At 38.5% G+C, this 26,269-nt stretch overlaps 3 protein-coding genes across 6 annotated transcripts in view; all 3 read right to left on the reverse strand.

Annotated features, from left to right (window-relative positions):
* Positions 1–4,363: 4,363 nt before the first annotated feature.
* Positions 4,364–8,142, reverse strand: LOC108969277. Its single transcript, XM_018933895.1, has 4 exons — positions 6,266–8,142; positions 6,107–6,181; positions 5,218–5,355; positions 4,364–5,153 (listed from the first exon to the last, which is right to left on the reverse strand). The coding sequence occupies exons 1-4, from the start codon at positions 8,042–8,044 to the stop codon at positions 4,854–4,856; spliced, it is 2,292 nt and encodes a 763-aa protein (XP_018789440.1). The 5' UTR covers positions 8,045–8,142; the 3' UTR covers positions 4,364–4,853.
* LOC108969275 (putative leucine-rich repeat-containing protein DDB_G0290503) overlaps positions 8,063–26,269 on the reverse strand; it is a 139,778-nt gene continuing 121,571 nt past the window's right edge. For 3 of the 4 annotated variants that reach the window (XM_018933891.1, XM_018933892.1, XM_018933890.1), the window contains 5 exons: positions 17,007–17,210; positions 16,743–16,943; positions 14,382–16,487; positions 13,245–14,309; positions 12,764–13,131 (listed from right to left, as the gene is read on the reverse strand). In XM_018933891.1, coding sequence (XP_018789436.1) covers positions 12,970–13,131; positions 13,245–14,309; positions 14,382–16,487; positions 16,743–16,943; positions 17,007–17,210 — 3,738 coding nt within the window. In that variant the 3' untranslated portion in view covers positions 12,764–12,969. Of the gene's footprint in view, positions 8,152–12,763; positions 13,132–13,244; positions 14,310–14,381; positions 16,488–16,742; positions 16,944–17,006; positions 17,211–26,269 lie in introns of those variants that run through there. The other variant, XM_018933893.1, reaches the window with a different exon arrangement.
* Positions 8,561–12,686, reverse strand: LOC108969276. The gene is made up of 2 exons (XM_018933894.1): positions 11,686–12,686; positions 8,561–11,634 (listed from the first exon to the last, which is right to left on the reverse strand). Exons 1-2 carry the CDS (start codon positions 12,413–12,415, stop codon positions 8,699–8,701), a joined length of 3,666 nt encoding a protein of 1,221 aa, XP_018789439.1. The 5' UTR covers positions 12,416–12,686; the 3' UTR covers positions 8,561–8,698.

Below are 26,269 nucleotides of genomic sequence, written 5' to 3' on the forward strand. Positions count from 1 at the left end.
TAAAAAATAGAATACAACAATATTTCAGTCAATTTTATTGCAACATCTATAGTTTTTCATAACTTTGAAACGGAATGTCTTGGTACTCAAAGCTTCGGTGATCACCTTTTCTCTAACACTGTTAGTGGTGGCCACAACATGGATTGCAACATCTCTAATCAGGAAAGTTTTCCATCGTTTTATTTCAAAATTTTAGCGACTCAGTAGTATTTGCCCGGGAGGATGGGGTCATGTGTAGAAGTTCACGCCAGTGAGGAAAGTCTCTGATCGCCATTCACTTGGGAATGGCCAGAAACGATTCTTTTACATATGACTCAAGCAGCTCACGACTTCCGGTCTTTGACCAAGTATCCTCTGGGTAGCCTAAGAACATCCGTTCGAAGGCGAGCTAAAGKGAGAAGGCGAAATATTCCCTACATAGGGTTGTGCGCTGGGTTTGGGACCCACCACGTAAAAAACACCCCCAATGAAAGGATAGCGACTCAGTAATATTGAGAAATTACCCAGCGAAGATCATGCGCCTCTAGATAATTTTTTTTTTGGGGATATGTTAAATCAAAACCTTTTCACTATTACGAAAATTCCAGACAAAATACTGGCGTACACGGTTGAAGACATACAAACGGTGCCGTGATGACCATTTAGCCGACATTTTGTGCAAATCATAAAATTAGCAGCATAACAAAAAAACACAAAACAAAAAACATAACTTTTTTCAATACTTCTTTATTTATTTGATCTGCTCTTTGTTTTAAAAGTTGTATAATAAGTTATAAAATCTAAATCTATAAATATAAAAAATATTAAATTTATGAACAAGTAAGAAGGGCTAAGTTCTTGAGAAATACTTTAGATATAAGACCAATCAAATAGAGTAAAGTTTTCGCTCAAATTTATTTTAGTGTATCTTTGTACACTGTTATGAATAAACCACGCTCTCTTATTTTCACTAGGATAACTCACATATTAACTGATATATGCGGCACAAAGTTACCCGGAAGCACGAAAATCTTTATATATCTTTATATGGGGGCTTAAGGAAGCATTGGTCCAATTCAACCTATTTTATTGCATTTAAACAATTTTTAGCACACACTAAAGATATTATTCGTGCAAAGTTGTATGCCATCATATCAATTGCTTCTTGATTTGTGTGCTGGAAACTGAACGAATCAAGTGGAATTTAGATGGAAARTASGCGTGGTTGTTGTCCGATTTCGTCCATTTGCACAATGTGACATAAGAATCTAGGAAGAATATCACGAACTAAATTTTGTCGAAATCGTTTAGTCCCGAGATATGGGATTAYACCAAMAAATGGGACTTTTCTAGTCATCCTGATCATTTATATATGTATATGTATATAACCATATATCTATATCGCTTAGTTTTGGGTTATATATACAACCGTTAGGCGAATGAATACATATTATTATATTATGTAGTAATAGGTTGTAAGAGTATAAAAACTTTGTCTTAGGTAAAAAATTTTAAGATTTATAAAGCATATCACGCTTACTGAAATCTAYCTGTTAAAAATTAGTCATGTAGCTCTTGCAGATATATTATGGGTGGTGAGTTTATTTAACATTTTTTACAATAATTATTAACTAGTTTGATAACATATTTAAGTTATAATATATAAAGTTTTATTAGAGACTGATATTGTGGCAAAAAAGAGCAATGAARTTTGTAGTGCCAATAATTTGGAGAAAACCTGCTGATCAACTTTCAAACATTTTAAGAATTTTTTCCAAAACTTTCAGAGTTGAAAAAAGCTGCAATCTTCTTCTAAGTCTTCAAATAAAAAAAWWTTTTTTTTTCATTATGATATTTTTGCGAATTTACTTAGCAATGGGCGTGCAGCAGTTTTTAAATAGTAGTTATGAATTATGACGAGCTGATAATTGACATGACTATCAATTGCTTCATTATCGAATGTAGCATGTCTTTAAAGATGCACATGTTACATTTCGTTTAGCTAAATTTAAAGATAATACGCGAGCTTATGCAAAAGAATAAGGCGAATGCTTCCATCAAGATACTACTTACAAAAGCAACAAAAATATGATATATACATTGTGTCAAAAAGTACTCGGAAATTTTAAATGTAACTAACAATAATTATTTATTCATTAATATTTATTTTTTCCACTCCTCCAAACACTTTTCATTAGTACTTTTGGTGATGGCTTTCAGCTCCTTCAGCGAGTTTTGTTTTACCTCTTCGATCGACTGAAAACGGTTTCCATGCCGATGATTCTTGTTTGCTGTTCGCACGATCAAGCGTGTCAAAAAGAGACCTGTCTACGGCATTTTCTTTTCTTTTTTTGTTTTTTTGGTTTTCAAATTGACCAGAACGAATCATGCAAGAACGCATTTCATACCCAAAAATATACACCAGCGCATTCGAACGGACTGAATCACCGTAAGCCTTTTCTGACATTCGTAACGATCCTGCAAACGAAGTTTGGTTAAAAAAACAGAATTTGAGACAACCTCTAGGTTCGATATTTTTATCCACTGTAAAAATCGCAAAGCTCTACTGAGCTGTACCGTCTTAAGCAGCTGTTCTAAAGAAACTGGTGAACAGATCGCGCTCATATTTGGCATAGTAATTAAAGACAGTCCTACAAACTTAGTAAAATGAGTTTTTTTTTAATATTTTATAAAATTTACCCAAGGAATTTAATTACAATTTCCSTGAACTCTTTGACACAATGTATAACCAGTGCTCCAGAATATTATTGACCAGTGTTATTTCCAACCTGCTGAAAACCTGTCAATACAAAATTCGTATAATCCCAATTAAAACACAATAACGCTTGTATATGAGTATATCAAGGAAGATATAAATTTATTAAAATATTTTTTCATAAACTTGTTTTTTTTTTGTGGAAATTAATCCTTTTTAAAAAGTCAAAACAATTTTAAAATTATATATTTGCTTTTCGCTACACAAATACGTATGTATGTATATGGTAAACATTTTCATGTGTATGTATGTATTTTGTAACATGCAAAAACATACGCTAGACAATTTTATTTTAAAAATATGGGTGTTTCTACATGTGTGTTGAATCTTTTTACAATTAACTACAATGTAATRTTAATATTTTTTTGTTTTTGTTTTTGTTTTTGCTTTATAAATTCAATTCACTTACGTGCTTTACACTTAACAAGGCAATAAGATGCGTCTACAATATATATATATATATATATATAAATTGCATCGTTCAGGTATACTCGTATTGAGTGGTTAACACCAAATTGATTAGCGTTTAAAATAAATGTAAATGTTAAGGCAAAAGCGCTTTGCGTGAAGCACAAACAGCGACGCAACATAACGTTTTTGTTTWAGCCACTGATAAGGACTTAATTTTTGCCGCACTGAGCATGCGTTGGTGTTGGTGTATTTACAAATTTATGAAGTTGGTGCTTGATTGTAGACGAATGAAGAAAGTTTGGAAAAATGGCAACAACGAGAGAACGAAAATTWGCACCTAAGGATGTAAGTTTTATTTTGAAGCAACTTTTATTTTAAAGCAGGTTTGATTGTAATGAAGAACAGTAAATTAGTAATAAATTAAGAGTAAATTCGTTAGAGTTTCGAGTTTTTAACGCTGCCAATTCTATGCGAAAAGTGTTGCCAGCGCATTGAAAATATTTTTGTGGAATTTATTAGCATCTTCAATGATTTTTATTTAATGAAAACATATTACTAACTTAAAATGTATAAATATATGAAAAAAAAAACTTGGCTTTAATTCGCATTAATCTTAGCTACGAGACATTTGTGATATTCAATTTGTGTTTGGTTTCTGCRTCTATTTGTACAATGCGCGCATTAAGCAATATAAATAAAAATAAAATAAAACTAATTGTGTATGAACTCATTGCAGTTTTGTGAGATTTTTCCGCTTTACATCATTAAAATTAATTTTAAGGCACTTTTCTTTTAACTTCGACTAACATTAAAATTTTATTTATCAAGACGTACACATATAGTTACATACATTACACTACTTTAGCCACGCATCTGAGACGCCGTACGTTTATATGCCTGATTACACTCAGTTATTTGCATGGATTCGTTTCAGATCGTGCCAAATAGCAACAACACGAGAATAAGATTGCTTTACATAACGATTGTACGCAGGACCAACGTACGCATTGTGAAAACCCTGCTACCGACTTCGCTTGGTACAAATTCACTGCTGAAACATGCCAACTATATATTTTGGATAATGGATTGCATGGTTCAGTAGCGAAGTTGCACAAACCGTAGTCTCGTTGTACACACTTCTTTTTTGCATATTTTGATATTTTTTGGAAATTTTTTCTTTCATTTTCTTCCTTTAAATTTTTTTTTTAATAACTGGCATGCGAATTCCATAGTGCATTCGCCTTTTCAATAARTCAAGCCGCTGTCTGCTTAGACATCTGCTAATAACTAACGGCAATTGCCATACATATATATGTATACAATATAAGCAGTTATAATTTCATTGCGCTCAATTTCGAATTTGTGATTTTTTTTAGTTTTAACTTTTAATTTTCACTGACTAGCATTTCACGTCATTCTATTTTTAAATTTTAACGGGAACCTTAAATTTTAAAAATCCCCCTATTTTAGGCGTTTGTGTTGTTTTTGTGTTATKATTATTATTTTTCTTTTTTGATATTTATTCCATGCAGCTTTTGCTACATTCCAAAATATGCGCGCCCTTCATCCTTTCCACCTTCGTAAATACCGTTATTAATTATTTATTTTTGTTCATTACAAAATCTGTAGCTGCCAGCAAATATCGCACAAAGCCACGCGCACATAACCACCGCAAAAAATATGTGCCTCAAAGGTTGGGGCGATTGATCGGCGTTCCCTCCCGTTTGTCACAAGGATCGTATAAATAAATGCTGGGCACCCAGAGTGCCGAAGGTGGCACGTTCGTTTTGTCCATTTTATCGGCATCGCCCTTACGCATCAACTCYTTGCACTTGTTCTCCATGTTGTCACCGCAGCTGCAGTCGGCTTGCTTCGGCTGTGCAACTAGCACTATCTTGTGCGCCTTCGTTACATCGATATCGCAAATCACAGCAGCTTCGTGATTGCAGTGGAAATAACGATTCGTTAAATAACCGTCGACGTAAATCTGCGCCGCACAAATAGAGTGRTTATCAGTATGATTTATTTGATTCTACAAAATGTTACTCTACCTCATAGCCGCCAATTCCACAGCAGTCGTGAATCACCCATTTGACGTAGAGCGAAGAGATGCCTAGGTCGGAGACTTCTGTGATTGTAACGGGGAAGCTTTGACGCGGGCAGATCCTACCACGTGTGGGTGTTGTATTCTAAAATATAAATAAAAATGAAATAAAAAAAAAACAACAATACATTTGTTAACAGTGAAGTTCAATCAATAAGAATTTAAAAGGTTACATGGGTTTACGGGATTCAAAAACAAAAAAATGATTTTTACACTTATTCTAATTTTTTAATTTTTGAACACCACTACAATATTGTTCTAAATTTTTGAGTTGATCCGGGTAACAGTTTCGGAGATACAACCTTGAGAACTTGTGCGCTCGAGGCTAACTAGGTTAAGTCCGCCGTCTTTAAACGCGCTTTTTCTCGAAACTGTGTTTTTGCAGCCAGTTGGTAAGATTTCCCGAGATCTACTTAACCGAACTTCATGAAATTTTATACAGATCTTTGGGATACAATTCTTCTTTCCTTCGTCTAAGTTTCAGGCTAAGCTTTTAACTAAAACACGTATTTTTTCCCTTCAGATGATCCTGTAAGGAGTCATCCTGTCGACGCAGGCGCATCTTTTTTACGAGGTCACCGGCGTCGCAATGAACGAGTTTCAAATATTTTTTACAAAAATTACAGAATTTCGTTGTTAATAGTGTATGTTTGTAACATTAAAAAAATGTAATAAAACATTTAATTTTTTATGTGAGAAMATTTTTTTGAAAAAACCCAGTTTTTTACCCGAGGAAACCTAAACAGAACAGATGACCGACTCTTACACGTGTACTCGTTTTCAATGGAAATGCGATTGTTTAAACCTCTCCGATTGCTTTGTTCATAAGTAATTACCTGTTCGGCATTTTTCTTGCGTCGCGCTTGCTCCATGGCATCCAGATCCATTATTATGGAATCGATAAAGAATCGCTGTGAAATAAAATATACACATATTATATAACATAATGATCTTAAAAACAGTTTCAATTGCTTATTTAGATATATCGTACGTACTAGTTCACTACAACTGCATTGATCCTTGGCCTGATTCTGAGTGGCAATGGTGGAACAGTTTTGTTTGTCACGCATCGCCTGACAATGGCAGCAGCTACATTCGGTACAATCACTCTTCGTTTTGTTCGTTTGGTTCGTACGCTGACTGGCAGTGGCGGATGGTGCGGCCGAGACGTGGGTCTGCGATTGACTCGGTTCTGTGACTATTCCAGTATCATCGACGTCTATGCATTCGCATTCTTCGTCATCCAGCATGGTAGTCGGTTCGTAGAAGCCGTGTACCGGACAAAGGCATGGCTGCTTACAGGTGCATTCTTCAGGGCAACCCTTGCCACATACAATCGGACTAATATCAAAAGTTGCGCCTGCACCATATCGACTATCTTCCTCGCAAGGCTGACTAGAYGGTTCAGTGCGATTTTTGGGGTCTGCAGCGAGCGCAAGTGTCGCTATCTCTTCGATTAGCTCCAGATCGCCTATGCAACCACAGGGCATGCCCTTAGAGCCGCAATAGCCTTCTGTATTCTTTTCGCCAACCTTTACCTTCTTCAAAGACTTTATGGGCGCTTCGGATCCAGCAGTGATTTGCATCTTCTGYGGCGGTGGSAWTSCCACATTAGACAAAGGTACACATGGTGAGCAAGGTGCACAAGTTAGTAAGTTTGGTGTGATTATGAGATTACATGGCAACTGTAGTGGTATATTAACGGGCTGACCTACAGGTTGTGGCTCAGAYATTTCCGAATGAGCAATCGATTGATTTGGACTGGTACCTTTACGGCTGGGTGTGAATGTTATTTTAAAACCRGAATTGAATGGACCATTATCGGCCATCGATTCTTCTGAACCAAGTGCGCCGATATTGCGCATTTTCGTTGTTGCAACGCCACAACCACAGCCAGTACCGTTCTCGTCACCCTGATTGATTAACTGTACGACTTCGCGCAGCAATTGCAGTATAGCTACATTTCGTGGAGGATTCGAGTTCGCGTTCGCGTTCGCACTCGCCTTGGTCTTATTCTCTTGTACTGATGRCGGGCATTCGCAGTCTGCAAAKCGATTCTTTGTTTTACTACCACTTTTAGCTTTTCCTTTGATCGCTGCCGATGGCATGCAATCATCCCGATCTGAAGATGCCGAACTCAGAGAATAGAACTCTTCTTCACTCAAGTTGTTTCTACCGCTATAGTTTGACGACGCCATGCCACTAGGTAAACGTACTTCAAAAGACGGCCTTGCYGGTGGATGTGCCGAGGATATCGAAATTTCAAATGGGCAGCGACAGCTTAGTTGGCCACCTGATTCTGATGTCGAGCGAATGCAATAGGCTTTGCTGAAAAGACCGGCTGTTGTTACAGTAGAAGCTTGTGAATTTTGCGAATCTTGCTGACTGGATTTGCTGGCCGAAGCTTGCTCAACAGGCTGTTGATTTAAGCAGTTTACAAACTGTTGCAATTGCTGTTGTKGTTGTTGTTGCTGATACAATTGCATTTGCTGCTGCTGTTGTTGTTGAAGTGATGGCTTCTGCTGTTGGTGCAATTGTTGTATTTGTTGTATTTGTTGCTGCGGCGTTGCATTTGCCGGCTGTTGTGTTGACTGCKTAGTCTGCGGCGGTGGATATGACGATTGATGATGTTGGTTTTGCTGTTGGAAAGTTCGTTGACAGGAACATTGTACCGGAGTTAACGGCTGCTCCGCTATTGTTGGCTGATTACTGATGGTGGATATGGGTGTTTCCATAATTACCCGATAATTAGACGGATAGTTGATGCAGGACATCGCTGCGTTCTGTGCATGGGGTTCTATACGTAGTTGGATGGTTTGGGTGCCGCTTAAATGTGCGTTATCTCTGTGAGTATCAGTTTGGGAGCACTTCTCTGCAGTGCCTAGAAATGGAAAAGAAATACAAAAGACAAGTCGCCAAAAAACGCAAATTAGATAACAGAAAATATTTCGACAAAATCTACGAATTGTTTCAATAATTTTAATTTCAAAATTTCGTCCGAGCTTGTCAAAGAAAAAACAAAAAACAAAAGGTAGTTGTAATAATCGAAAATGGTTTAGAGGGGTAATTTCGATTACGTATTTCTACAAATTGGAAATTCTATAACTCTCCGCTAACGGTAATCGTTTGAGTTTGATATGAGACCCACTTCTGGATCTGAAATCTCCCACAAGAACTTGTAGAAATTAGACTCTTTTCTCTGAAACCTCTTGCAAGAACTTGTAGAAATTAGACTCTTTTCAATTTCAAGTTCTAAAACTGAACAATTTATTTAACATTGTCTCAACAACGCCATATTCTCGATTCAAATTAGTGTTTTTACATATTTATGTGTTAATATTTGTTTTTTATTTTTTTTTTTTTATATTTTTATTTGTAATTCAAGACAAATTTTGAATGTTTCTGAGCTATCCTTAGGCAACCGGAAACTATTGCGTGCTCGTGCGTTTGTATTCCACCACATCTTCCAAATTAACGGGTTCGCCGCGCACTCGCTCTCTCAGTTTGTCGTCGGGACTCCACATCTCTTCACCAGTCATTTCCAAGTATTTTGCCTCCGCTCTTTCGCGGCATGGGCAACAATCAAAGTAGGATGTATTGCTACATTTAGCTCGTGATGTGTAATCCGCAAATATAGAACCCTTCATACGACATTTGCAAACTTTGATTTTTTCATGTTTTATTTGATCGATTTGGCTGTCCGTGGCACGTTTTCGCCAAGGGCATAAGCAACAACCACAATTATGTGGACAAAATACGTTGCCTTCTTCGTCAATTAGTGGACTCGGATCATAACGACACGGCGAACAAATGTGAATATCTCTGTGTTGTGGTAATGCCTTATATACACGATGTTCGACGACAGACTCTACTTTTGGTGATATTTCAGCCATAGCCTCTGGGGTAGATATAATCATACATGTGCCGCAAGTTCGTCCACTTCTGGTTGGAGGTTGTAACATACACGTACCGCATGTTCGAATGTTCGAGGATTTGGGTGGCGCTACCAAGCAAGATCCACATGATTTATTTCCAYTTGACGGTGAAGTGGGTGTAAAATTACACGTTCCACAAGTTCTTCCAGCTGAAGACGTTGTTGGTCCTTGACCACATATTTGACAGGGAGCTCCGGCTGACATTGCTTGGCTTTCAGGAGCACGCAGTTTTTTACAAATTCCACAAATATCTCGAGAATCTGGTTTCGCTGGTCCCTTTTTGCATATATTACAAGGCCCTTCTGTTTCTTCGGGTTTCACCGTCGGGRGACCATTTACCAGTTGTGAACATATACCGCATGGTCCCAGTATTTCTTGCATTGGAGCAGATAAGTTATCATGTGTAACAGCAGACTCGRCTCCTCTTGAACAAATTCCGCATGGTCCTATTTCCTCAATAACAAATGGAGTAACTCCCCGAGAACATATTCCACATGGTCCTGTTTCAACCTCCAACGGTGCTGTTATGCCCTTTGAGCAAATACCACAAGGTTTTGTAGGTTTTATGGGTTCTTCCACTGCTTTTGAACATACGCCACAAGGTCCTTTCACAACTGCGATTGGTCCAGCTGACCTTTTAGAGCAAATACCACAAGGTGCTGTTTCTGTTTTCACGGTGGCTTTTACTGATTTAGAACAAACTCCACATGGCCCTTTCACAACCTCCATTGGCGCCGCTGACGTTTTCGAGCAAATACCACAAGGAGCTTTTCCTGTTTTCGCAGGTGCGTCTACCGATTTTGAACAAACTCCACAAGGCCCTATGACAACTTCAGTTAGAGTCGCTGACCTTTTTGAACAAATAGCACAAGGTACTTTCGAAGTTTTCGTCTCCATTGGAGCCTCCGACCTCTTGGAGCAAATTCCACAAGGAGGTTTTTCCAATTCTGTACAAACTCCACATGGCTTTATAGAATCCACTGCAGTCGTGGACTTCTTCGAACAAATTCCACAAGGAGGTTTTTCCAATTCTGTACAAACTCCACATGGCTTTATAGAATCCATTGCAGTGGTGGACTTCTTCGAACAAATTCCGCAAGGAGGTTTTTCCATTTGTAAACAAACTCCACAAGGCACATTTGTATCCTCCATTGGAGCCATTGACTTCTTTGAACAAATTCCACAAGGAGKTTTTTCACCTTTTATCGCTGCGTCAACTGCTTTTGAACAAATTCCACTCGGCGCATTCATAACCTCTATAGGAGCCGTTGACTTCTTCGAACAAATTCCACATGGAATTTTTTCAGCTTTCACCGTTACCTCAACAGCTTTTGAACAAATTCCACACGGCTGATTACCAAACTCGTTTGCAGCCGCTGATTTTTTTGGACAAATTTCACAAGGGTTTTCCTGCCGATTTGAACATATTCCTTTAGGCTTAATATGCTCGGAAGGAGTTGTTAATGGACGAACTTTTTCTTCTTGAGTATTTTGAATTGCTGGCTTAGGTTTTGAGCATACTCCACATGGTCCTTTTGATTTAAATAAAGGCTCATCAAATGGTGGTAGTGCCGGAACCTCAGTCGAACACATTCCACAAGGTCCTCTCAAGGGACGTTTGACATCATGTTGTTGTTTCTCAACGTTTGTTTGATTATCCTGTTGCTGTGGTTTCAACAGTGATGTTCCTATGGGACACGCAGCACCATACGGACGCTGCATTTCCATTTGCTTCTGAAGACTACCAAAGGGACATGTATTTGAGGATACCACAGCACCCGTTCTAACCGCAGACTTGGGCATTATTGGAGGAACAAGTACCACCAACGATTCCGTAGTTTTATCACAGCGTGAATATTCACCAAATGTACCCGTTTTCTGTATGGAACGGGGGAATTCTCCCGGTTGCGGCTGTGGCATAACAAACTTTCCTATCGAGCACACTCCACAAGGAGCTCTTTGAGAAGCATCCATTTGCTTATTTGGCTGTTCACCTCCACGGCCGCACAGTACACATACGCCTTGACTTCTTGTTTCCGATACTTGAGGTGATTTACCTGCTCCCACAGAAGGTACCGACGACGTTGTTATTGTTGTCAGAAATGGTCCTTTAGTAACAGGAGCTAAAGACGGTGATAGAAATGCTTCAGCCGAAGCCACTTGTTGACGTCTCACTGAGCAAGTTCCTTTACATGTCTTTTTCGCTTTTACCGTCGTGGTTTCATCTGGTCCGCCTAATGTCATTAGTGGTGGTGGCGGCGSAACTTGAATTTGTACTTTTGACGAGACTCCCTTGGACGGAGGCGGTGCTGTAAAAGCTTCAGCGCCAGGTAACGGTAATTGCAGAAAACCCGGTGGGATACCAACCATTTGTTGTAATAAAGCTGATTGAAAATCAAATGCTGGTCCACTTCCTTCCATCGGTATACCTAACAAAAGTTACGATTAGTTAAAGCATGATCTTTTTTATGCCGTCTTACTGTTTATTTCCTGTCGAGGGGCTGTAATTATAGCTGTGCGTATTGGCTCCATCGCGGCAAACATATTCGGTATTGGATCCCGGTCGAGCATAGCCGGCGGCGGCGGTTTCCTAAATTCATTTGATTGCTGTGACACCGAGTATGGTATGTTGTGTTGGTGTTGTCCCTGTACGTGTAGTTTCAGTGGTATTGTAAATGTGATCGGATCGATGCGAATATTTTGCGGTGTGGACGATTTATTTGTAGCGACTTTTGCCGTTACCTCCAGCTGTACGGTTTGTGTATGTGGTTTAATGTTGCGCACATCACATCGACAACGCGAACCGCACCCTCTACGCTCCTTGCGACCGCCTCTGTCGAAATCGACCAAGAGCGTCTGAGCAGTGAGAATAACTTGTTTCAGTGCATCGCGAAACATGCGAGAATCTTTTACAGGAGGCGGTGGCACACTTAGGCCACACATTGAAGACACCACAGCTTTTGTCTGACTTATTTCAACATCGCTATAGCAATCATAGAAGGTGTCATACTCACTAGGAGTTTCCGTGAAGTTCGAATCAACAAATAATATCTGCGTCGAATTGCCAACGTTGGGCGTAGCAGCCTTGGCCGGCTCAGCTCCKGGTCTRCAYAAARTCATCGGAGATCGTTTGGCATCTTTATTCGATTGGGCACATTTCRTCTTATTGCCACATGTTGGCCGATTGCAATGCTTTCTATCTGTGTCCATTATGCGATGAACTGCCAAATATTTTTAATAAATTTTGCGATTTTTTCTTTCTTGTTACAGCAAATTTTGACGAATAGAAGAAATTCGATTAACATTTCACGAAAGTTAAAAATAAATTCATTTAAATTTGTGTTGATTTTTTTTTTGATAGTTCTACTCGAAAAAGTTTGAAACGCAAATGTCAGATAACTGTCGGATTTCGACTCACGTCAAACTCGACTGCACGTTTGAATAAAGGGACCGTTAAGGGGACGGTTCAAACAGGCACTAATATTTTAGATAAAGAAAATAAGAGGCAGTGTTTCCAGATTTCCATTATTTAAGACATTATTTTATTACACAACTTACTGTTTTTGGTTAGAGGTATTTTGTTGAAATTTATAGTATTTAAAGGGCAGATCTCGTCTGTTACATAGAATGTATGCAGTCATTATACACATGCAAATATACTTTAAAATACATTCGTTATTTACAGATTTATATTTTTTTAGAATTTTTTCATTTATTACAGGTGCCACAAACAAATCCTCAGCGTCTACAGTGACCGTAACTATTCACATTGGATTTGTCAAGAGCAGTTCATAATCAGTGGTATTTTCCGTGTTAATTTCTCTTTTTACCGGATAGTAAACGGTGCAATAGAACTCCGACTCCATGCGCTTGGTATGGAAGTTCATAAGTTGTTCATTAATTTGGTCTTCGATTTGTTGCATGATCTACAGAATCGCAAATAATCGCTCATTAATCAATGCAACTCAAGTAACTGTGTACCAGTGTATGTGTGTTTTAGTGTTTATACGACATATATAGTATATGTGGCAATACGCACCGGCACTTTAGTCGGCTTGAAGAGCTCCTCGAGGACATGCAAGCACGACATTGCGTTCACAAAGTGCTCATAATTCTCGGCCGATACTTTTTCGTTCTTGTTGTTGTCGAAAACTGAATATGTTTGCAATATCTCCAGACCGTCACGAAACTCTTTATCTGCTTCCCAACGTTTCAGTAAGTTCTTATTAAATTGCATTACCTCTAGAGTATCTTGTATGACGGATGTTTTCAGTAGATTGATGAACATGCGCGTCTGTGAAGGCACGCAGTCGAGCATCCTTTCGGGATTCATATCATCATTCACCTGCACACTGCTCTCCTTACTCTCTATATAGATGCCTTCAGTTTCCGTCTCTTTATCGACTTTGTCGCAAATAGTTTCTGTGCAGGCGTCTATTTTGTTATGTGCTTCCGTGGGATCTTCACGCAGGGAATGGAAGCTATCGAAACGTTGTAGTACCTCCGATTGACTTATGTCAATATCGATGACGTCTTGGAAACGAGTARGTCGACGCGCGTTGAAACACGAAACAATACGACGTACACGACTTTGAAGTACGCGACGCTTAATACGCCGTTTACGGTTTCTTTGAGAAGTTATTAGGGAAAGTCGTTTAAAGGTTTCAGAAATCTTAGTGGGCTCAGGTGCAGCAGCTGAAAGCATGCGTAGCTCTGAAGGCACCTCGCTAATTTGCTTTACACATGCCGGTTTTTCTTTGGGTGACATGAAAATGGGCATGAGACATTCGTCAATAAGGAATTGTGGCATCAAAGCCATTGCAATCGTCAAATCTTGCCCATGTGCAAGCTCTACATCATTTTCAGCTGATTCTGGCTTAATATCTATTTCGGGAATGACAATATTCTCCTCAGCGTTTACAACGTCCGCTGCTAGTTCTACCTCAGGGCTTTCGGACTTTTGGGATTCTACTTTAGTATTTTCTATTGTAATGCTTACCTCATCATCGGACGCGTCGCCATGCAGAAGGCTATCTGCCAAACGTTTAACATCGCGTGCAACACTCGAGAACTGTTGGTGTGAAGGTAGACTCGTTTCACATTCCTATATAGGTGAATGTATACAAATGAAATTGAAGAATAAGTACATATCTATAGTTAGAAAAAAGAAAATTACCTTGAAATTACGCAATGCATTCCCTAAACCCGTGGTAGCGGTTTTCAGATCCTTAACATCTTCACGTTTGAAACGTTTCGAAGGGCTACCGCTGAGCTCCTGTGCCAAACTATAGCCTTCTGAACGTTCTAGGCGTTTCTCTAGCTTCTGCACCATCTCCTCCTTGCTCTTGACCTCGTCTTGGAGCACACGGGTCTTGTCTTCTAAATCCTTCTCATTATGTTGCAGTTTAATAATCTGCTGTTCCAGCGTAGCCACTTCCTCTTTGAGTTCACTGTTCGTCACCTCAATGTGCAGGAATTCCTTTTTTAATTCAAACAGTTGTCCTTGCAGTGATTCCATTTCAGCTAAATTCCTACACTCGGTCTCTGCTTGCAATTTTCGCATAAAGCTTAATTCATCACTCAAAGTCTTATTGCGCTTCTTCTCTTGCTCAAGCTGGTCTAGAGTTGGCTTCTGCTGTGCCTTCAACGTATCTAACTGCTCCTTCAGTCGCTCATATTCGCAACGCATAAATTCATTGTCATCTAGCAAATCGCGGTGCTCCTTGGAGACGCGTACAAGACAGTTCTTCAGTTCGCTCTCAGCCTCTTCTAGCTGACAAATCTTCTCATTAGCCGCACGTGCATCATCGCGCAGACAGTCCTGAAGTTTTTGTATTTTCGCCTTAAGACAGCACTCCTTGGCACGGTACGCTTCTTCGCGATCCTTGTATTGACGCTCCAATTCCACCCAATGCGTATCAGCCGATTCCATGGCTTCGTAGTGACGTGAATTTAAATCTTTAATCTGATTTCGCAAACACTTAACTTCCTCTTTCAGGTACTGACACACACAATTCGGCACTTCGGGAGTTTCATTTCTGTAGAATTGATTTTCGCAGTTAAAGTTTGCTATTGGCGATGCGTGTTCAAAGTGATTTCCCGAAAAAGCAGGGAGTACATCATTCACGCGTTCGGTAACCATTGGCATTACATTACCCATTTTATTTTCAGTATTCGCACACAATTCTATCTGGTATGTTTGACTCAATGTATCCGGTTGATATGGCTTGCCGTTGGTCTGATTGTTTGTCCAATGCGTGTACGCCACTGTGGTGTAGTACGCTATAATTGCGGGTATCAAATTGTGTAATATCTCAAGGTTTTCTTTGGCTTTCTGCTTATCTTCTTCGATATGACGAATCTGCGTCTCACTAACGCCCAGATCTTCGCGTAGAATCAAACACTCAGAACGACAGTCTTTATACTTGGCACTCAGTGCCTCCCTGGACATCTCAAGCTCAACGTTGCGCTGACTGAGTATTTCCAGCTCCACTTCCAGCCGTTGTAGACGTAAACGTGTATCGTTTTCAGCCTCTTCGAATTCACACTTTTCCTCTTCAAGTGTTAGATTCTCACTTTCTAAAAATTCGACTCGRTCTCTAAGTTCCTTCAATTCCTTCTCTAATAAAATCTCACGTTGCAGCCGATCAGCTAACCGCTTGTTCTGTAAATCGCCAGAACTCTCGTATATAAGTACTTTGCTTTCAAGTAGCGCCAGCCGTTCTTTGTAATACTGCAATTGTTTTTGCTCGCTTAAATTTGGTGAGTATTGAGATGAGTTCGGCGARCGGGCAGGTAAATTGTGKACACCGCTTTTGCGCGTCGAATCAGTGCACTGGAGCTTTTGAAGTTCGTTGCAGAGATCCCGTGCAGCGTAGCCGACRGCACTCTCGTCCTCAAAATCGGTCTGCGTACAGRCGTTATTCTCACTGACGTCGCTTAAGAAATCAGACTCCACGAATACGCCACTCTCACTCAGGCTGTTGCTCTGCCAAGCTTGGCGAGACTTGCGTGGTGAATCTGTTGGTGTATTGGTGGGCACTAGCTGATTGCTATTACAGTTATTACTGTTGTATGCTGCCTGATGTTGGGGCGAACTGTTGTAGGGCGAAACTGTGGCAACTATGCGTGCGGCGTTGGGCGGCGATGTGGCAGTTACAGCAGATTTTGTAGGCGATTTTGTATTTGAATTGTTGCTGCCGGTGCTGCTGCTGACTTCATRCGTGGATCGAGCACTTGACGCTGAGGATGCTGAGCCGTAATCCGATATACGCGATTTTACCTTTCATTTGCAATTGTTTATTAAGGGGGAAATAAAGTAATAAAACTCGTTTTATTTATGTTATTAGTACACGTAATTTAAATTTAAGAGAAATGATATTTTTATTTTATTTTACTAAATAAAGAATGCTTGAAATATATTGATGTGCGATGACTATTGATACAATTTTCAAATGCATGTTCGTACAACTCAAATAAACACATTCTAAAGCAACTGAGTAGAAGCACAATCGCATAGACGCTTAGTGATGCTTACCATTTCCAAACTGCTGGCTTCGTCGCTTGAGCACGACGTCGTATTTAACGAGTTTGGTTCGCTGCGCTGCGCCATCAAGTCTAAATGCTGCACCAATTGTATCAGCTGTTGTAGGCAATGTCTGTCATCGCTATCTAGCGCCGACTTCTTTAGCATTTGTGTGATGCGTTGGCGTAGCTCTTCATTGGCGGGATCCGTTAGCTGAAATATAAAGAAAAATAAGTTRAAATCCTTACTTTGTTAGTACAAGATTTTAAGAATTACATTGACTTCATCTTCGTTATGTTGGTGACTATGTGAAGCTGCGTTGGTCGAGCTCATGTTTGCCTCTCCGTTGCCACATTTGCCAAAGATCATCTGCATCGGATCTTCCCGACTCGTCCAAATATCCTTTGCAGTGTTTGCTGTGACTGTTTGTGACTTGTCTGTTGTGGTAGTGGGGCTGGTGGCATGGCTCTGCAGTGACCACTAGAAAGAAATATGTAAATAGTTTTTATTATTAAAAAGACTAGTTATGTTATATAAGACTATAAAAATAATATTTAGTATAGCTTTTTATAAATACTAAACAATTTAAGAAAGTGGATAAACGATATATAAACAATATTTGGAAATGAAATACTAAACAATTTAAGAAAGTGGCTAAACGATATATAAATAATATTTGAAAATGAAACACCTATCTCTCGAGCGGAGAAAGTATCAAACTGTCAACCTATGAAACAACCACAGGATTCGAGATAAAGTCGAACTTAAAATAACAGGTGATGATTGCCAATACGCAAAGAARCATAAATCTTCCGTAGAATYTTTCTCTCAAAAACTTKWWACRTGGACTAAACACACGTTGTCATCGTMCATACCTCTGCACCATATATGWGTGAYTTATAGAGTTTGGTCTTTGTTYATCGAGAGAGGACTTTACTTCACAATTTYCTACTCAGTCCGTAGTAGCAMCTGTTGTCAAGAGTTMTKCTGCATTGGATTWCGAAGCTGACAATGTAGTTGATGTTAATACTGTTTCCAAGATARACGAAATTATCATCTTTTTCTTTTTCCCAAAACCAATGGTTTCGTTTGCAGCTGTGCGTAAGGCGCATGAAATGCYGTCCCACAGTTCCCTTGTAACAAGTTGGTGTTGAGTGCTCACAGAGAGCAATAGTGCAAGTGGAGTAGAAAATCGATCGACTCTCTGTTATGATTGAAGCTACTCGACGTCGAAGCTTGCTGTTGAATACGGGGTTAGAAAAACAAATCTATCATCGGAACTGCCATCGATAGCTCACGGATGTATGTAAACAAGGCTGGGAGTCATTTCTTCGATCGAGGAGAAAAATGTTTAGTTTAGCGGAAATCACGTTTTATAAGATTGAGCTTTGCGAAGCTATAAAAAATAACAAGTTCGGAACTAACCGGCTATCCCAATTTCCACTTAAAAAATGTTATGTACAGTTCTTAAAAAAATAAGTATAATGCCCTGTCGACAACTCACGAATATAGAGTATCTTCGTCGAACAAAAGAGAAAACAAAAAAAAAAAACGTTTTTAGCAGAAATCACAAAACAATAGTGGCTCAAAAATATTAAACGCGCGTTCAAGACGCACCAAAGCTTAAATAAAATCTGTCGAATGAAGCCTTAACTGTTTATAACCGTGTGTGCGCATGCTTGGGAGCTATTTTTTGCTACAGCGACTTGCAAGTGCAATTCAGTGGCAAGCAGCTAGCAAACGCTGCACACAAAGTCATAACTCTACTTATTTGGCAATCAAATAATCGTTGCATTACTAAGCGTTATAATTTCTTTGCATCGCTTGCGTGTTGCCACCAACACCGCCAACACCACCAACACCGCCAACAAGCGATCGCACAAAGCCCGCTGCTGCGTGTCTGCACTTCACCATTCGCTGATCACTCTTCGCCGTTTCACTGCTTTTGGTGTTGATTTGCACAATTAAAATGCGCTCAACTGCATCTACAACAAATACACGCTCATTTGTTTGGCTTTTTAATTTTGTTTAGTCGCATTTTATCTATTCATAAAAGTTGCATTCGATTGAACTTCTGCGCAGTCGTACGCTTGGCAAGGTTTGTTGGTTGGTCGGTCGGTCGGTCGGTCGGTTGTCGGTGGGTAGTTTAATTGATTTTCAACTCGAATGATTTTTAAGGTTTGCAAATATAATCGCTTAGCGGTATGTTTATTGTTATTTGCTGTATAAAATCTCAAAATTGCGGTTAATGGTTTTTCGCAAAAGACCCAACGCTATGYGAAAATAGGGGCAGCGCGCTTTATACAAATTTCGTAATATTTGCGGTCCAAATGGATGTGGATGGATTTTGAGATTACTGCTAATGGACATGAGAGCTGTAGAAGGTTTATAAATGAAGTTTTGAAGGGAAACAACGTATTTTATGTTCGTCAACATTTACTAGCAATTTAATTCCATTTTTTTAGCCGAGCTGAATAATTTAAGTTACTGTAAACAACAAAAATAGCGCTCTTATGTTAAAACGTACCGACATCGCGGCAAACTTGATATGCATACTCTGAACAGGGTATACAAATTACATTATTTTTCGCATTACTTGCAAATATGACTAAGGCAGGGCAAAACTGATAGTTCAATCGCTTCCCAATACTCGTAACAGTTATATGAGCTAAACAAATTTTCGCTCACTCACGTGCTAAGAATGCTAATTAGAGGCAAATGGCTTAGAATATTTGTGTATTATCGTGCCATTCTTTTATTAATATGTAAATAAGTTTAGCTATTAGCCACTGTACGCATAGACGTTCATTCAAAATCTTTCACAAYACTCAACTATGCGGAGTAGTGAGTATTTCACACACATTTACACATTTTCTAACTGGCAGAAGTGCGTGTCAATGTTCGTTTTGCATAATTAATGAGACTACTACGTAACTCATTAGGGACTTAATGCCGCTTCACACTTCATTAATTGCTAGAGAGAGGTATAAAATGCAAACATAGAATGATAATTAAGTAGCAAAATGCTGTCACGTTGTGATTTGCGTAGCGCTCACCGGTGGGGACGCAGCGTGTAAAATAGGTCAAGTAAATAGCTTGAGAACAAAGTGCGCAAATAAAAATTGCAAACCCTGTTTGAATCGTAGGCATTGGAAAAACTAAAAAGTTTAGTGAATGTGACGTTAGCAAAATAGTGTAGAAAGTAATCATTTCGTTTAGTAACTCGAAGATTAGTGACGATGCATTAAAGTTGTAGAATCACTTGTTGCAGAAATAATAGCAATAAAAATTCGTATATGTTATATTACCGTGATGTATGGTCTAACAAAATGCTTGCCCTGTCGTTCATATCTTCACAAAATCTATTTTAGAGTAAGTTAAAATCAGCGCTATTAACAACCAATCACTTCCACAAATGTCGTGTTTCATATTATCCAACTGAAAGTCCCCGGCCTGATGCACACTTGGCGCTACTAGAATTAAACTTAGTTGATGAAAAAAGTTGTCCTGATGACCAGTTTCCGGAAACTGCACTGAAAAATTAACCATCCATCCATAACCATCCACCATTTTGACATGGTAAAAGGAAGCATCGAAGACAGTGAACACACTGGACGTYGARAAGAGGTTGTTACCAACGAAAACGTCAGAAGAGTCCCCAAAATAGATTTGGCTGACCGCAAAGTGAAGTTGTTCGAGATTGCGTGCACTCTGAAAAATCAACCGAATGTGTTATTCAMAAATATTGGGGTATGAGAAAACTCTGCGGCCGCGGCCTGGATGCCGCGCGAACTCTCCTTTATCGCAAAAGCCTMTTTACACWAGAKTGATCGCAGMAGCTCTAGTRATGTCTTTGCCCTCAGTAAGGYTAGCCTCTCACTAGTTGTGGGACTTTTAAAAAACCATTGCTCTATTGGCGWCCAGGCAGTAGGGCTGGGAAAYCTACCACGCGCATTCTGCMGAAGCTGATTGGAAGAAGTTGAAGTGGAAACTCAACACTTCGTTTTTGACTATCGCACGTTTGCGAGGTGAAGACTTAGACACTTGGAAGCGCATAGCTTTAGACATTCTACCGAACTGGCGGGAGTTGAAATTAAGCGCCTATACAWAGTTGTACTGGCTACTWAGCGTTTTGCCAAATTTTCTTCATATTTTCTATGGCTTTAGAAGGAACTACACACGTGTAAAGTCCACGTGCGATCATTGATCGGACATCTAACCTAACAACGAGTGCATGATTCGGAGCAGTGTTTGGAGATGTTCAAGCGCAATAAATCCGAGTTTTTGCTTTGATATATGACAATGAATGAAGCATAGCTCCATCATTTAACTCCGAAGTCCAAGCGACAGTCATAAAAGTGGTTGGCACATGATGAACCCGCTCCAGAGCGCTGCTAAAACAGGCAAAAGACGGCTGTCAAGGTTATGGGATCTGTATTTGGAGATGCGCATGGAATAATTTTCATTGACTACCTTGAAAAGAGAAGCAGCATTAACAGCGACTAGCGTTGTTGGACCATTTGAACGACGAAATCGTTGAAAACCGGTCGCATTTGAAGTAAAGGAAAGCGCTGTTTCACCAAGACGATGGGAAAAAATACCAGAATTAGGTTTCGCATTGTTTCCACATCCMTCATATTCTACCGATCTGACTCCCAGCGATCTTTTCCTGTTCACAGATCTCAAACATTCTTTTTGCCGGGATAYTTTTTMGTCGAATGAAGAGGTGTTTGCCGCAGCTGAGCTCTACTTTGAAGCAACAAACAAATCGTRCTACAAAAATGGTAGTGAAGTCCTGTATGGTCGCTTTATTAAGTATATCACGGTTGAAGTAAACTATGTTGAATAAAAAATCGAATTTTGAAAAAAAAAAAATACCTTTTACTATGGTCGGCCGGGACTTCTCAGTTGACGCGTTAATTTCAAAGAATTTAACAATCCTAAAAATGTAAAYGATCTCTCAAGGGTCTAATAATCCTCCCAAATACGCACACAACAATATATACACAAAAATAATAACAGTTCAACGCACAAATATTAATACCGTCTGGTCAAGTCTTCAGCCAAGCTCTTACTAATTTAAAGAGTACGTRTACTAAACAATTACGCGTAACTCGCTTTCTATACATCAACGTTTAAACAAATAAAGAGACTTGATGTTAAAGGTAAATATTTATGTTCGAAAGAGTTTCGCCAGCAAATCTTGCTAATTTCTACAATGAAACCTGCAAATGGTGATTAAAAGCAGAAATTAATTTCATTCAGCGGGCATTAATGTATTGAAGTAGCGAYTAAACTTGTTCCTATAAATGACTTTTGAATCAAGCGTTGCTAAATTTCTAATATAATAAAAGCAAAAAAGGCAAATATATACAGAAGACTCTTACTGAATGCGGATTCAATGAAGTTTCATTGTATTTACGAATTAACTTAGACAAAATCTTTTCATCTTTTCGTCAAACTGTCTAATTGCAAGCGCCCAGATACAAATTAGTGTTCTTGTAGCAACTGAACACTATGTAACTAGTTCGAAAAATCTATGAGAACAGCACAATCCTGAAGTCGATTTCATGCAGCACAGCATGCCTTTCTTACCATATAGATATGTAGATATGGTATATACATGCTTTATGTGAGTCATTATTGTTTTGATTTTCAAGTTAGTGATACAGTTGACTTGATAATGAGCACCGATAATATATTCCAATGCCCAACAAGCGCACAGAACAACCAGTCAAAACTGCCAGTGCAATCTGCAACACACCGCCGGCCAATCGAAGTCAAGTCAATCGACAAATCAATCAGCCCACATCGCTTATTGGACACATTAAAACTGTATAGAGAAAAAAGTTGCAACGAGCTGCTGACTGTTGCACAGATAATTTATCAATTAACACTTATATAATTCAATTGTAGAATATCGGTTTCAGGGACAGCAACGCAAAGATGAAAGAAAAGTGTTTCAAAAAAATATGAAAAAAATTTTAAATACCGTTAAAGATATATAAATTACCAGGCAAATTAGCTGAGCTCTTAAAAGAACTCCATGACTTTATTTTCATAATTAGGTGCGCTAATGCCTTGAGTATATGGCACTAGTGGCGACTAGCAACTACCAGCTGTCTTGCTACCGACAAAGGCTAATAGGCGATGGCAGCGCTCACTATATTGTTAGTCACAATTCAATCGGCCAAACAAAAGGCTTGCGTGAAGGCGAAACCATAAACAACGCGGCTGAGAAAATGAACCATTTATGTGGAACATAATATGTCTACATTTACACACACGTATATATAAATATATATGTACTAAGTTGAATTAAGCAAAATGTATCGGCTTCAATTGCACAAAAAAAAAAAAAAAACAGAATGGTTATCAAAATATCCAATACCGTGCCAAAAATATGCGATTTTTTATAAAAAAAAATTTCTAAAGTATTCGGCGACTCGCTGTTATGTGTTTGTACAAACGGTGGAACTAGGTTAACCACTTTACAATACGAGCCCTTTGTTTGACATCTAACTGTACCCTACTAGCTAGTATGCCACCCATTGACATCGCGCGATTGGACCAGCCAGAAGAGAACCAAAAGCATCACAATATGACAGGAACGGTGGCAAACCTCAGTCAAAGGACGCTGGACCAACAGACTAATYCCGGACATCAATTCGTGGATAGCTAAATAAATCGTGACCTAGACTACCAACTAACCCAAATAATGAGTGCAAGAGACATGAATGCTTTAAAAGCTATCTGTTCSGATTCCTTCAYGTCYCGTCACGTTAGTTCGACCAAGACGACGATATGGTTTTCGGTWTCTTCGACYAAACAGCTCAACATTAAAGTCAAAAGTTCCRCATCCTACTTAGATTAATTTCTCCGACTTATATAATATTAATCAATGGCTAATGATTTTAGTTTTGTAGTTGAACTTTGCTCGCTGGGAAAAARTTTTCGTCGAATGAAGAGGTGATCACCGAAACGAAGACTTATATTGAATCAAAGAACAAATCCAACTACGAAAAGGGTATCGAAAAGTTGGAGGACCGCTATACGCTTAAAGAGAACTAAATGGAATAAAAAAAACGAATTTTGCGAAAAGATTTGTTTTATTAGACTTTTCAATTGACCTGTTACAAATACGAAAAAAAAAAAAAAAAAACGAATTTTACGAAAAGATTTGTTTTATTAGACTTTTCAATTGACCTGTTACAAATACGTGCTTTTCGTGTATGGACCAATATTTATGCTTGTTATTTATTATGTTATTTATCTGTAGAATATCTATTTTTGTGTCATTCGCGTGAAAGTTGGCGATCGATCGATTGATGTGTGGGTGCGCACATACTTCCATGAAATAGCTTAATAACCATACCAAAGTCAACAGGGTCTTGTCCACTTGTCATTGTTATGATCACGAAAGCTTGGCGCCACACAAAAACACCCACACACATGCATACATAACACAACAAATAATGTTTTGATTGACTTTACGCCTTTTGTTATAAAAAAAATGCGGCCCAAAATTAACTTGTTGTTAATGAGAGCACCTGTCAAATGCCGAATGACAGTCGAAGTAAAGTTTAATCTTAATAGAAAGCGCTGCTTTTTTGGCGATGCGTTTTCCAAAGAATGTAAAGTTGAGCGATTATTGGGTTTAATTTATGTTTGTAAGCATGCTTGCAGATTGCAAACTAAATGATGTAAAAAAAAAAGTAAAATTTTGCACGCTGTACTCGACTTTATCGAAAAAACTTTTCCTTAGCASAATCCGATACGCTGTTTTTTCTGCCGTGTGTTTGTCAAAGTATGTAAGCTTGTCCGAACACATGATTTACTTATTTAATGGAATATATGCCTATGGAATATCAATTAATTGTTATGAAAAAAATGATAACCTTTGGTCGCAGCACTTRACTTCGACAGAAATACTTTTTATTGTTAGGAACTTGCAACTCTATGAAGGCAACTAAAGATTGATCACAGACAACATGCAACTGTGGGCAAAAAATAGTAAGRCTTTTTAATTTAAATTTCSCGTGATTCTTTGTGAGTTTTTCGCGAAAATTTCAACCAATATCGTGSCTSATTTAGTTCTGTGTGCCTGCTTTCTATTCAGCAAACTCAAAAGGCCTCTCCGAGGAAACCGTTTTCAGGCAATTGAAGACATTAAACGGGAATGCTATTCCGAAATTTGACTTTAACAACTGTTTCGAGGCGCCAAAGGGGACTACTTTGAGGCGGACGACATAGATTTTGAAATTAAAATTAAGAATTTTAAAATTATGTACAAAGTCTTACTAATTTTTGTTGCTAAGTTTTCACTTTCAATATAAAACTTGGCAGTTGCATCAGCATCAGTGTTATATACTTAATTTTACATTGCAGTTAGTTATGTATGTTTATTGTATATTTGTGTTTAAGAACAAATTGTCGACTTACTAAGCAAATAAAATCATCGTCACAAAGCATCTCAATTTGTTTACGTGACCGTCTTCAATCACCAATCATATGCCAGTGTGATGTTGTTTAAATATGGTAATAGCGTTGGTGGTTATACTATATGCATATATATATATATATATATACATATATATAAATCTATAAGTAGCTACTCTTATTCTAATTCACATATGAATATTAATACTTGTCGGTTTGAGTTGAAATTAAGTTGTTACTACACACGTCAAGTGCAAACGAAGCAAATGCTTTGTTGTGCCACCACTTATGGATATCGTTCAATTGATTGATTTGGATATTTAAAGGTGTATGCTTAGAGAAGGCATTTGTTTTTTGTAAATTTCGAGGTTAATAAATTGTTATTTATCCAAATCCGAGAATGCTGCGTGGAATAACGTTCTTAACGGAATATTAATCGATGTGCGGTCTAAGCAAATTTATTATTGGATTTGTGCGCCGTTGCTACCTTGTAATTTCAGCGTAGTACTGAAACTCATTTAGCTGACGTAATGCGCGGATGAAGCTGATGGTTCCAAGTATTGATTTTCAATACGCTGCAGCTTCGCGCCTAACCTTTCAATACAATTTTTTCAATAACGAAAAAAATTTGCTTGAAGGATGCTCAACACACGGTGCACTGCTTTGAGCGTTTACTTTTTATCTTTCACTTTAATTTTTTTTTTTTTTTTTTGTTTTTAATTTAATTTTTTTTTTTAATTTAATTTTTTCTGCTTAAACACAGTCAGTTTTTGCCTAAATATGCTGAGTTATCACAAGTGTCAGGCTTTTATTATTTGCTAAAATGTGTCAAYGTTCTGCTAACAATTTCATATGTTTATCCCCATTAAAGTTTTGGGTTGCCGTTTGCCAGCTGGTGAGCGTCAAGCAGCCGCACCTCTATGCTGTTTTAGCATGCAGACGACTCAGTGCCTTACTGCCACACAAGTGAGTGGTTTGACTGCTTGCTGGGAATTCACTTTAGCTGTATTTTTATTGTTCCTTACAGCTCATTTCACTTGCCTTGGATCACTTCAGTTTTATATTTACTTTTGTTATTTTACTTTTATTTTATTTTATTT

The sequence above is a fragment of the Bactrocera latifrons genome, unplaced genomic scaffold (assembly GCF_001853355.1).
Source record: "Bactrocera latifrons isolate USDA-ARS-PBARC rearing strain unplaced genomic scaffold, ASM185335v1 scaffold_247, whole genome shotgun sequence".
NCBI lineage: Eukaryota > Metazoa > Arthropoda > Insecta > Diptera > Tephritidae > Bactrocera > Bactrocera latifrons.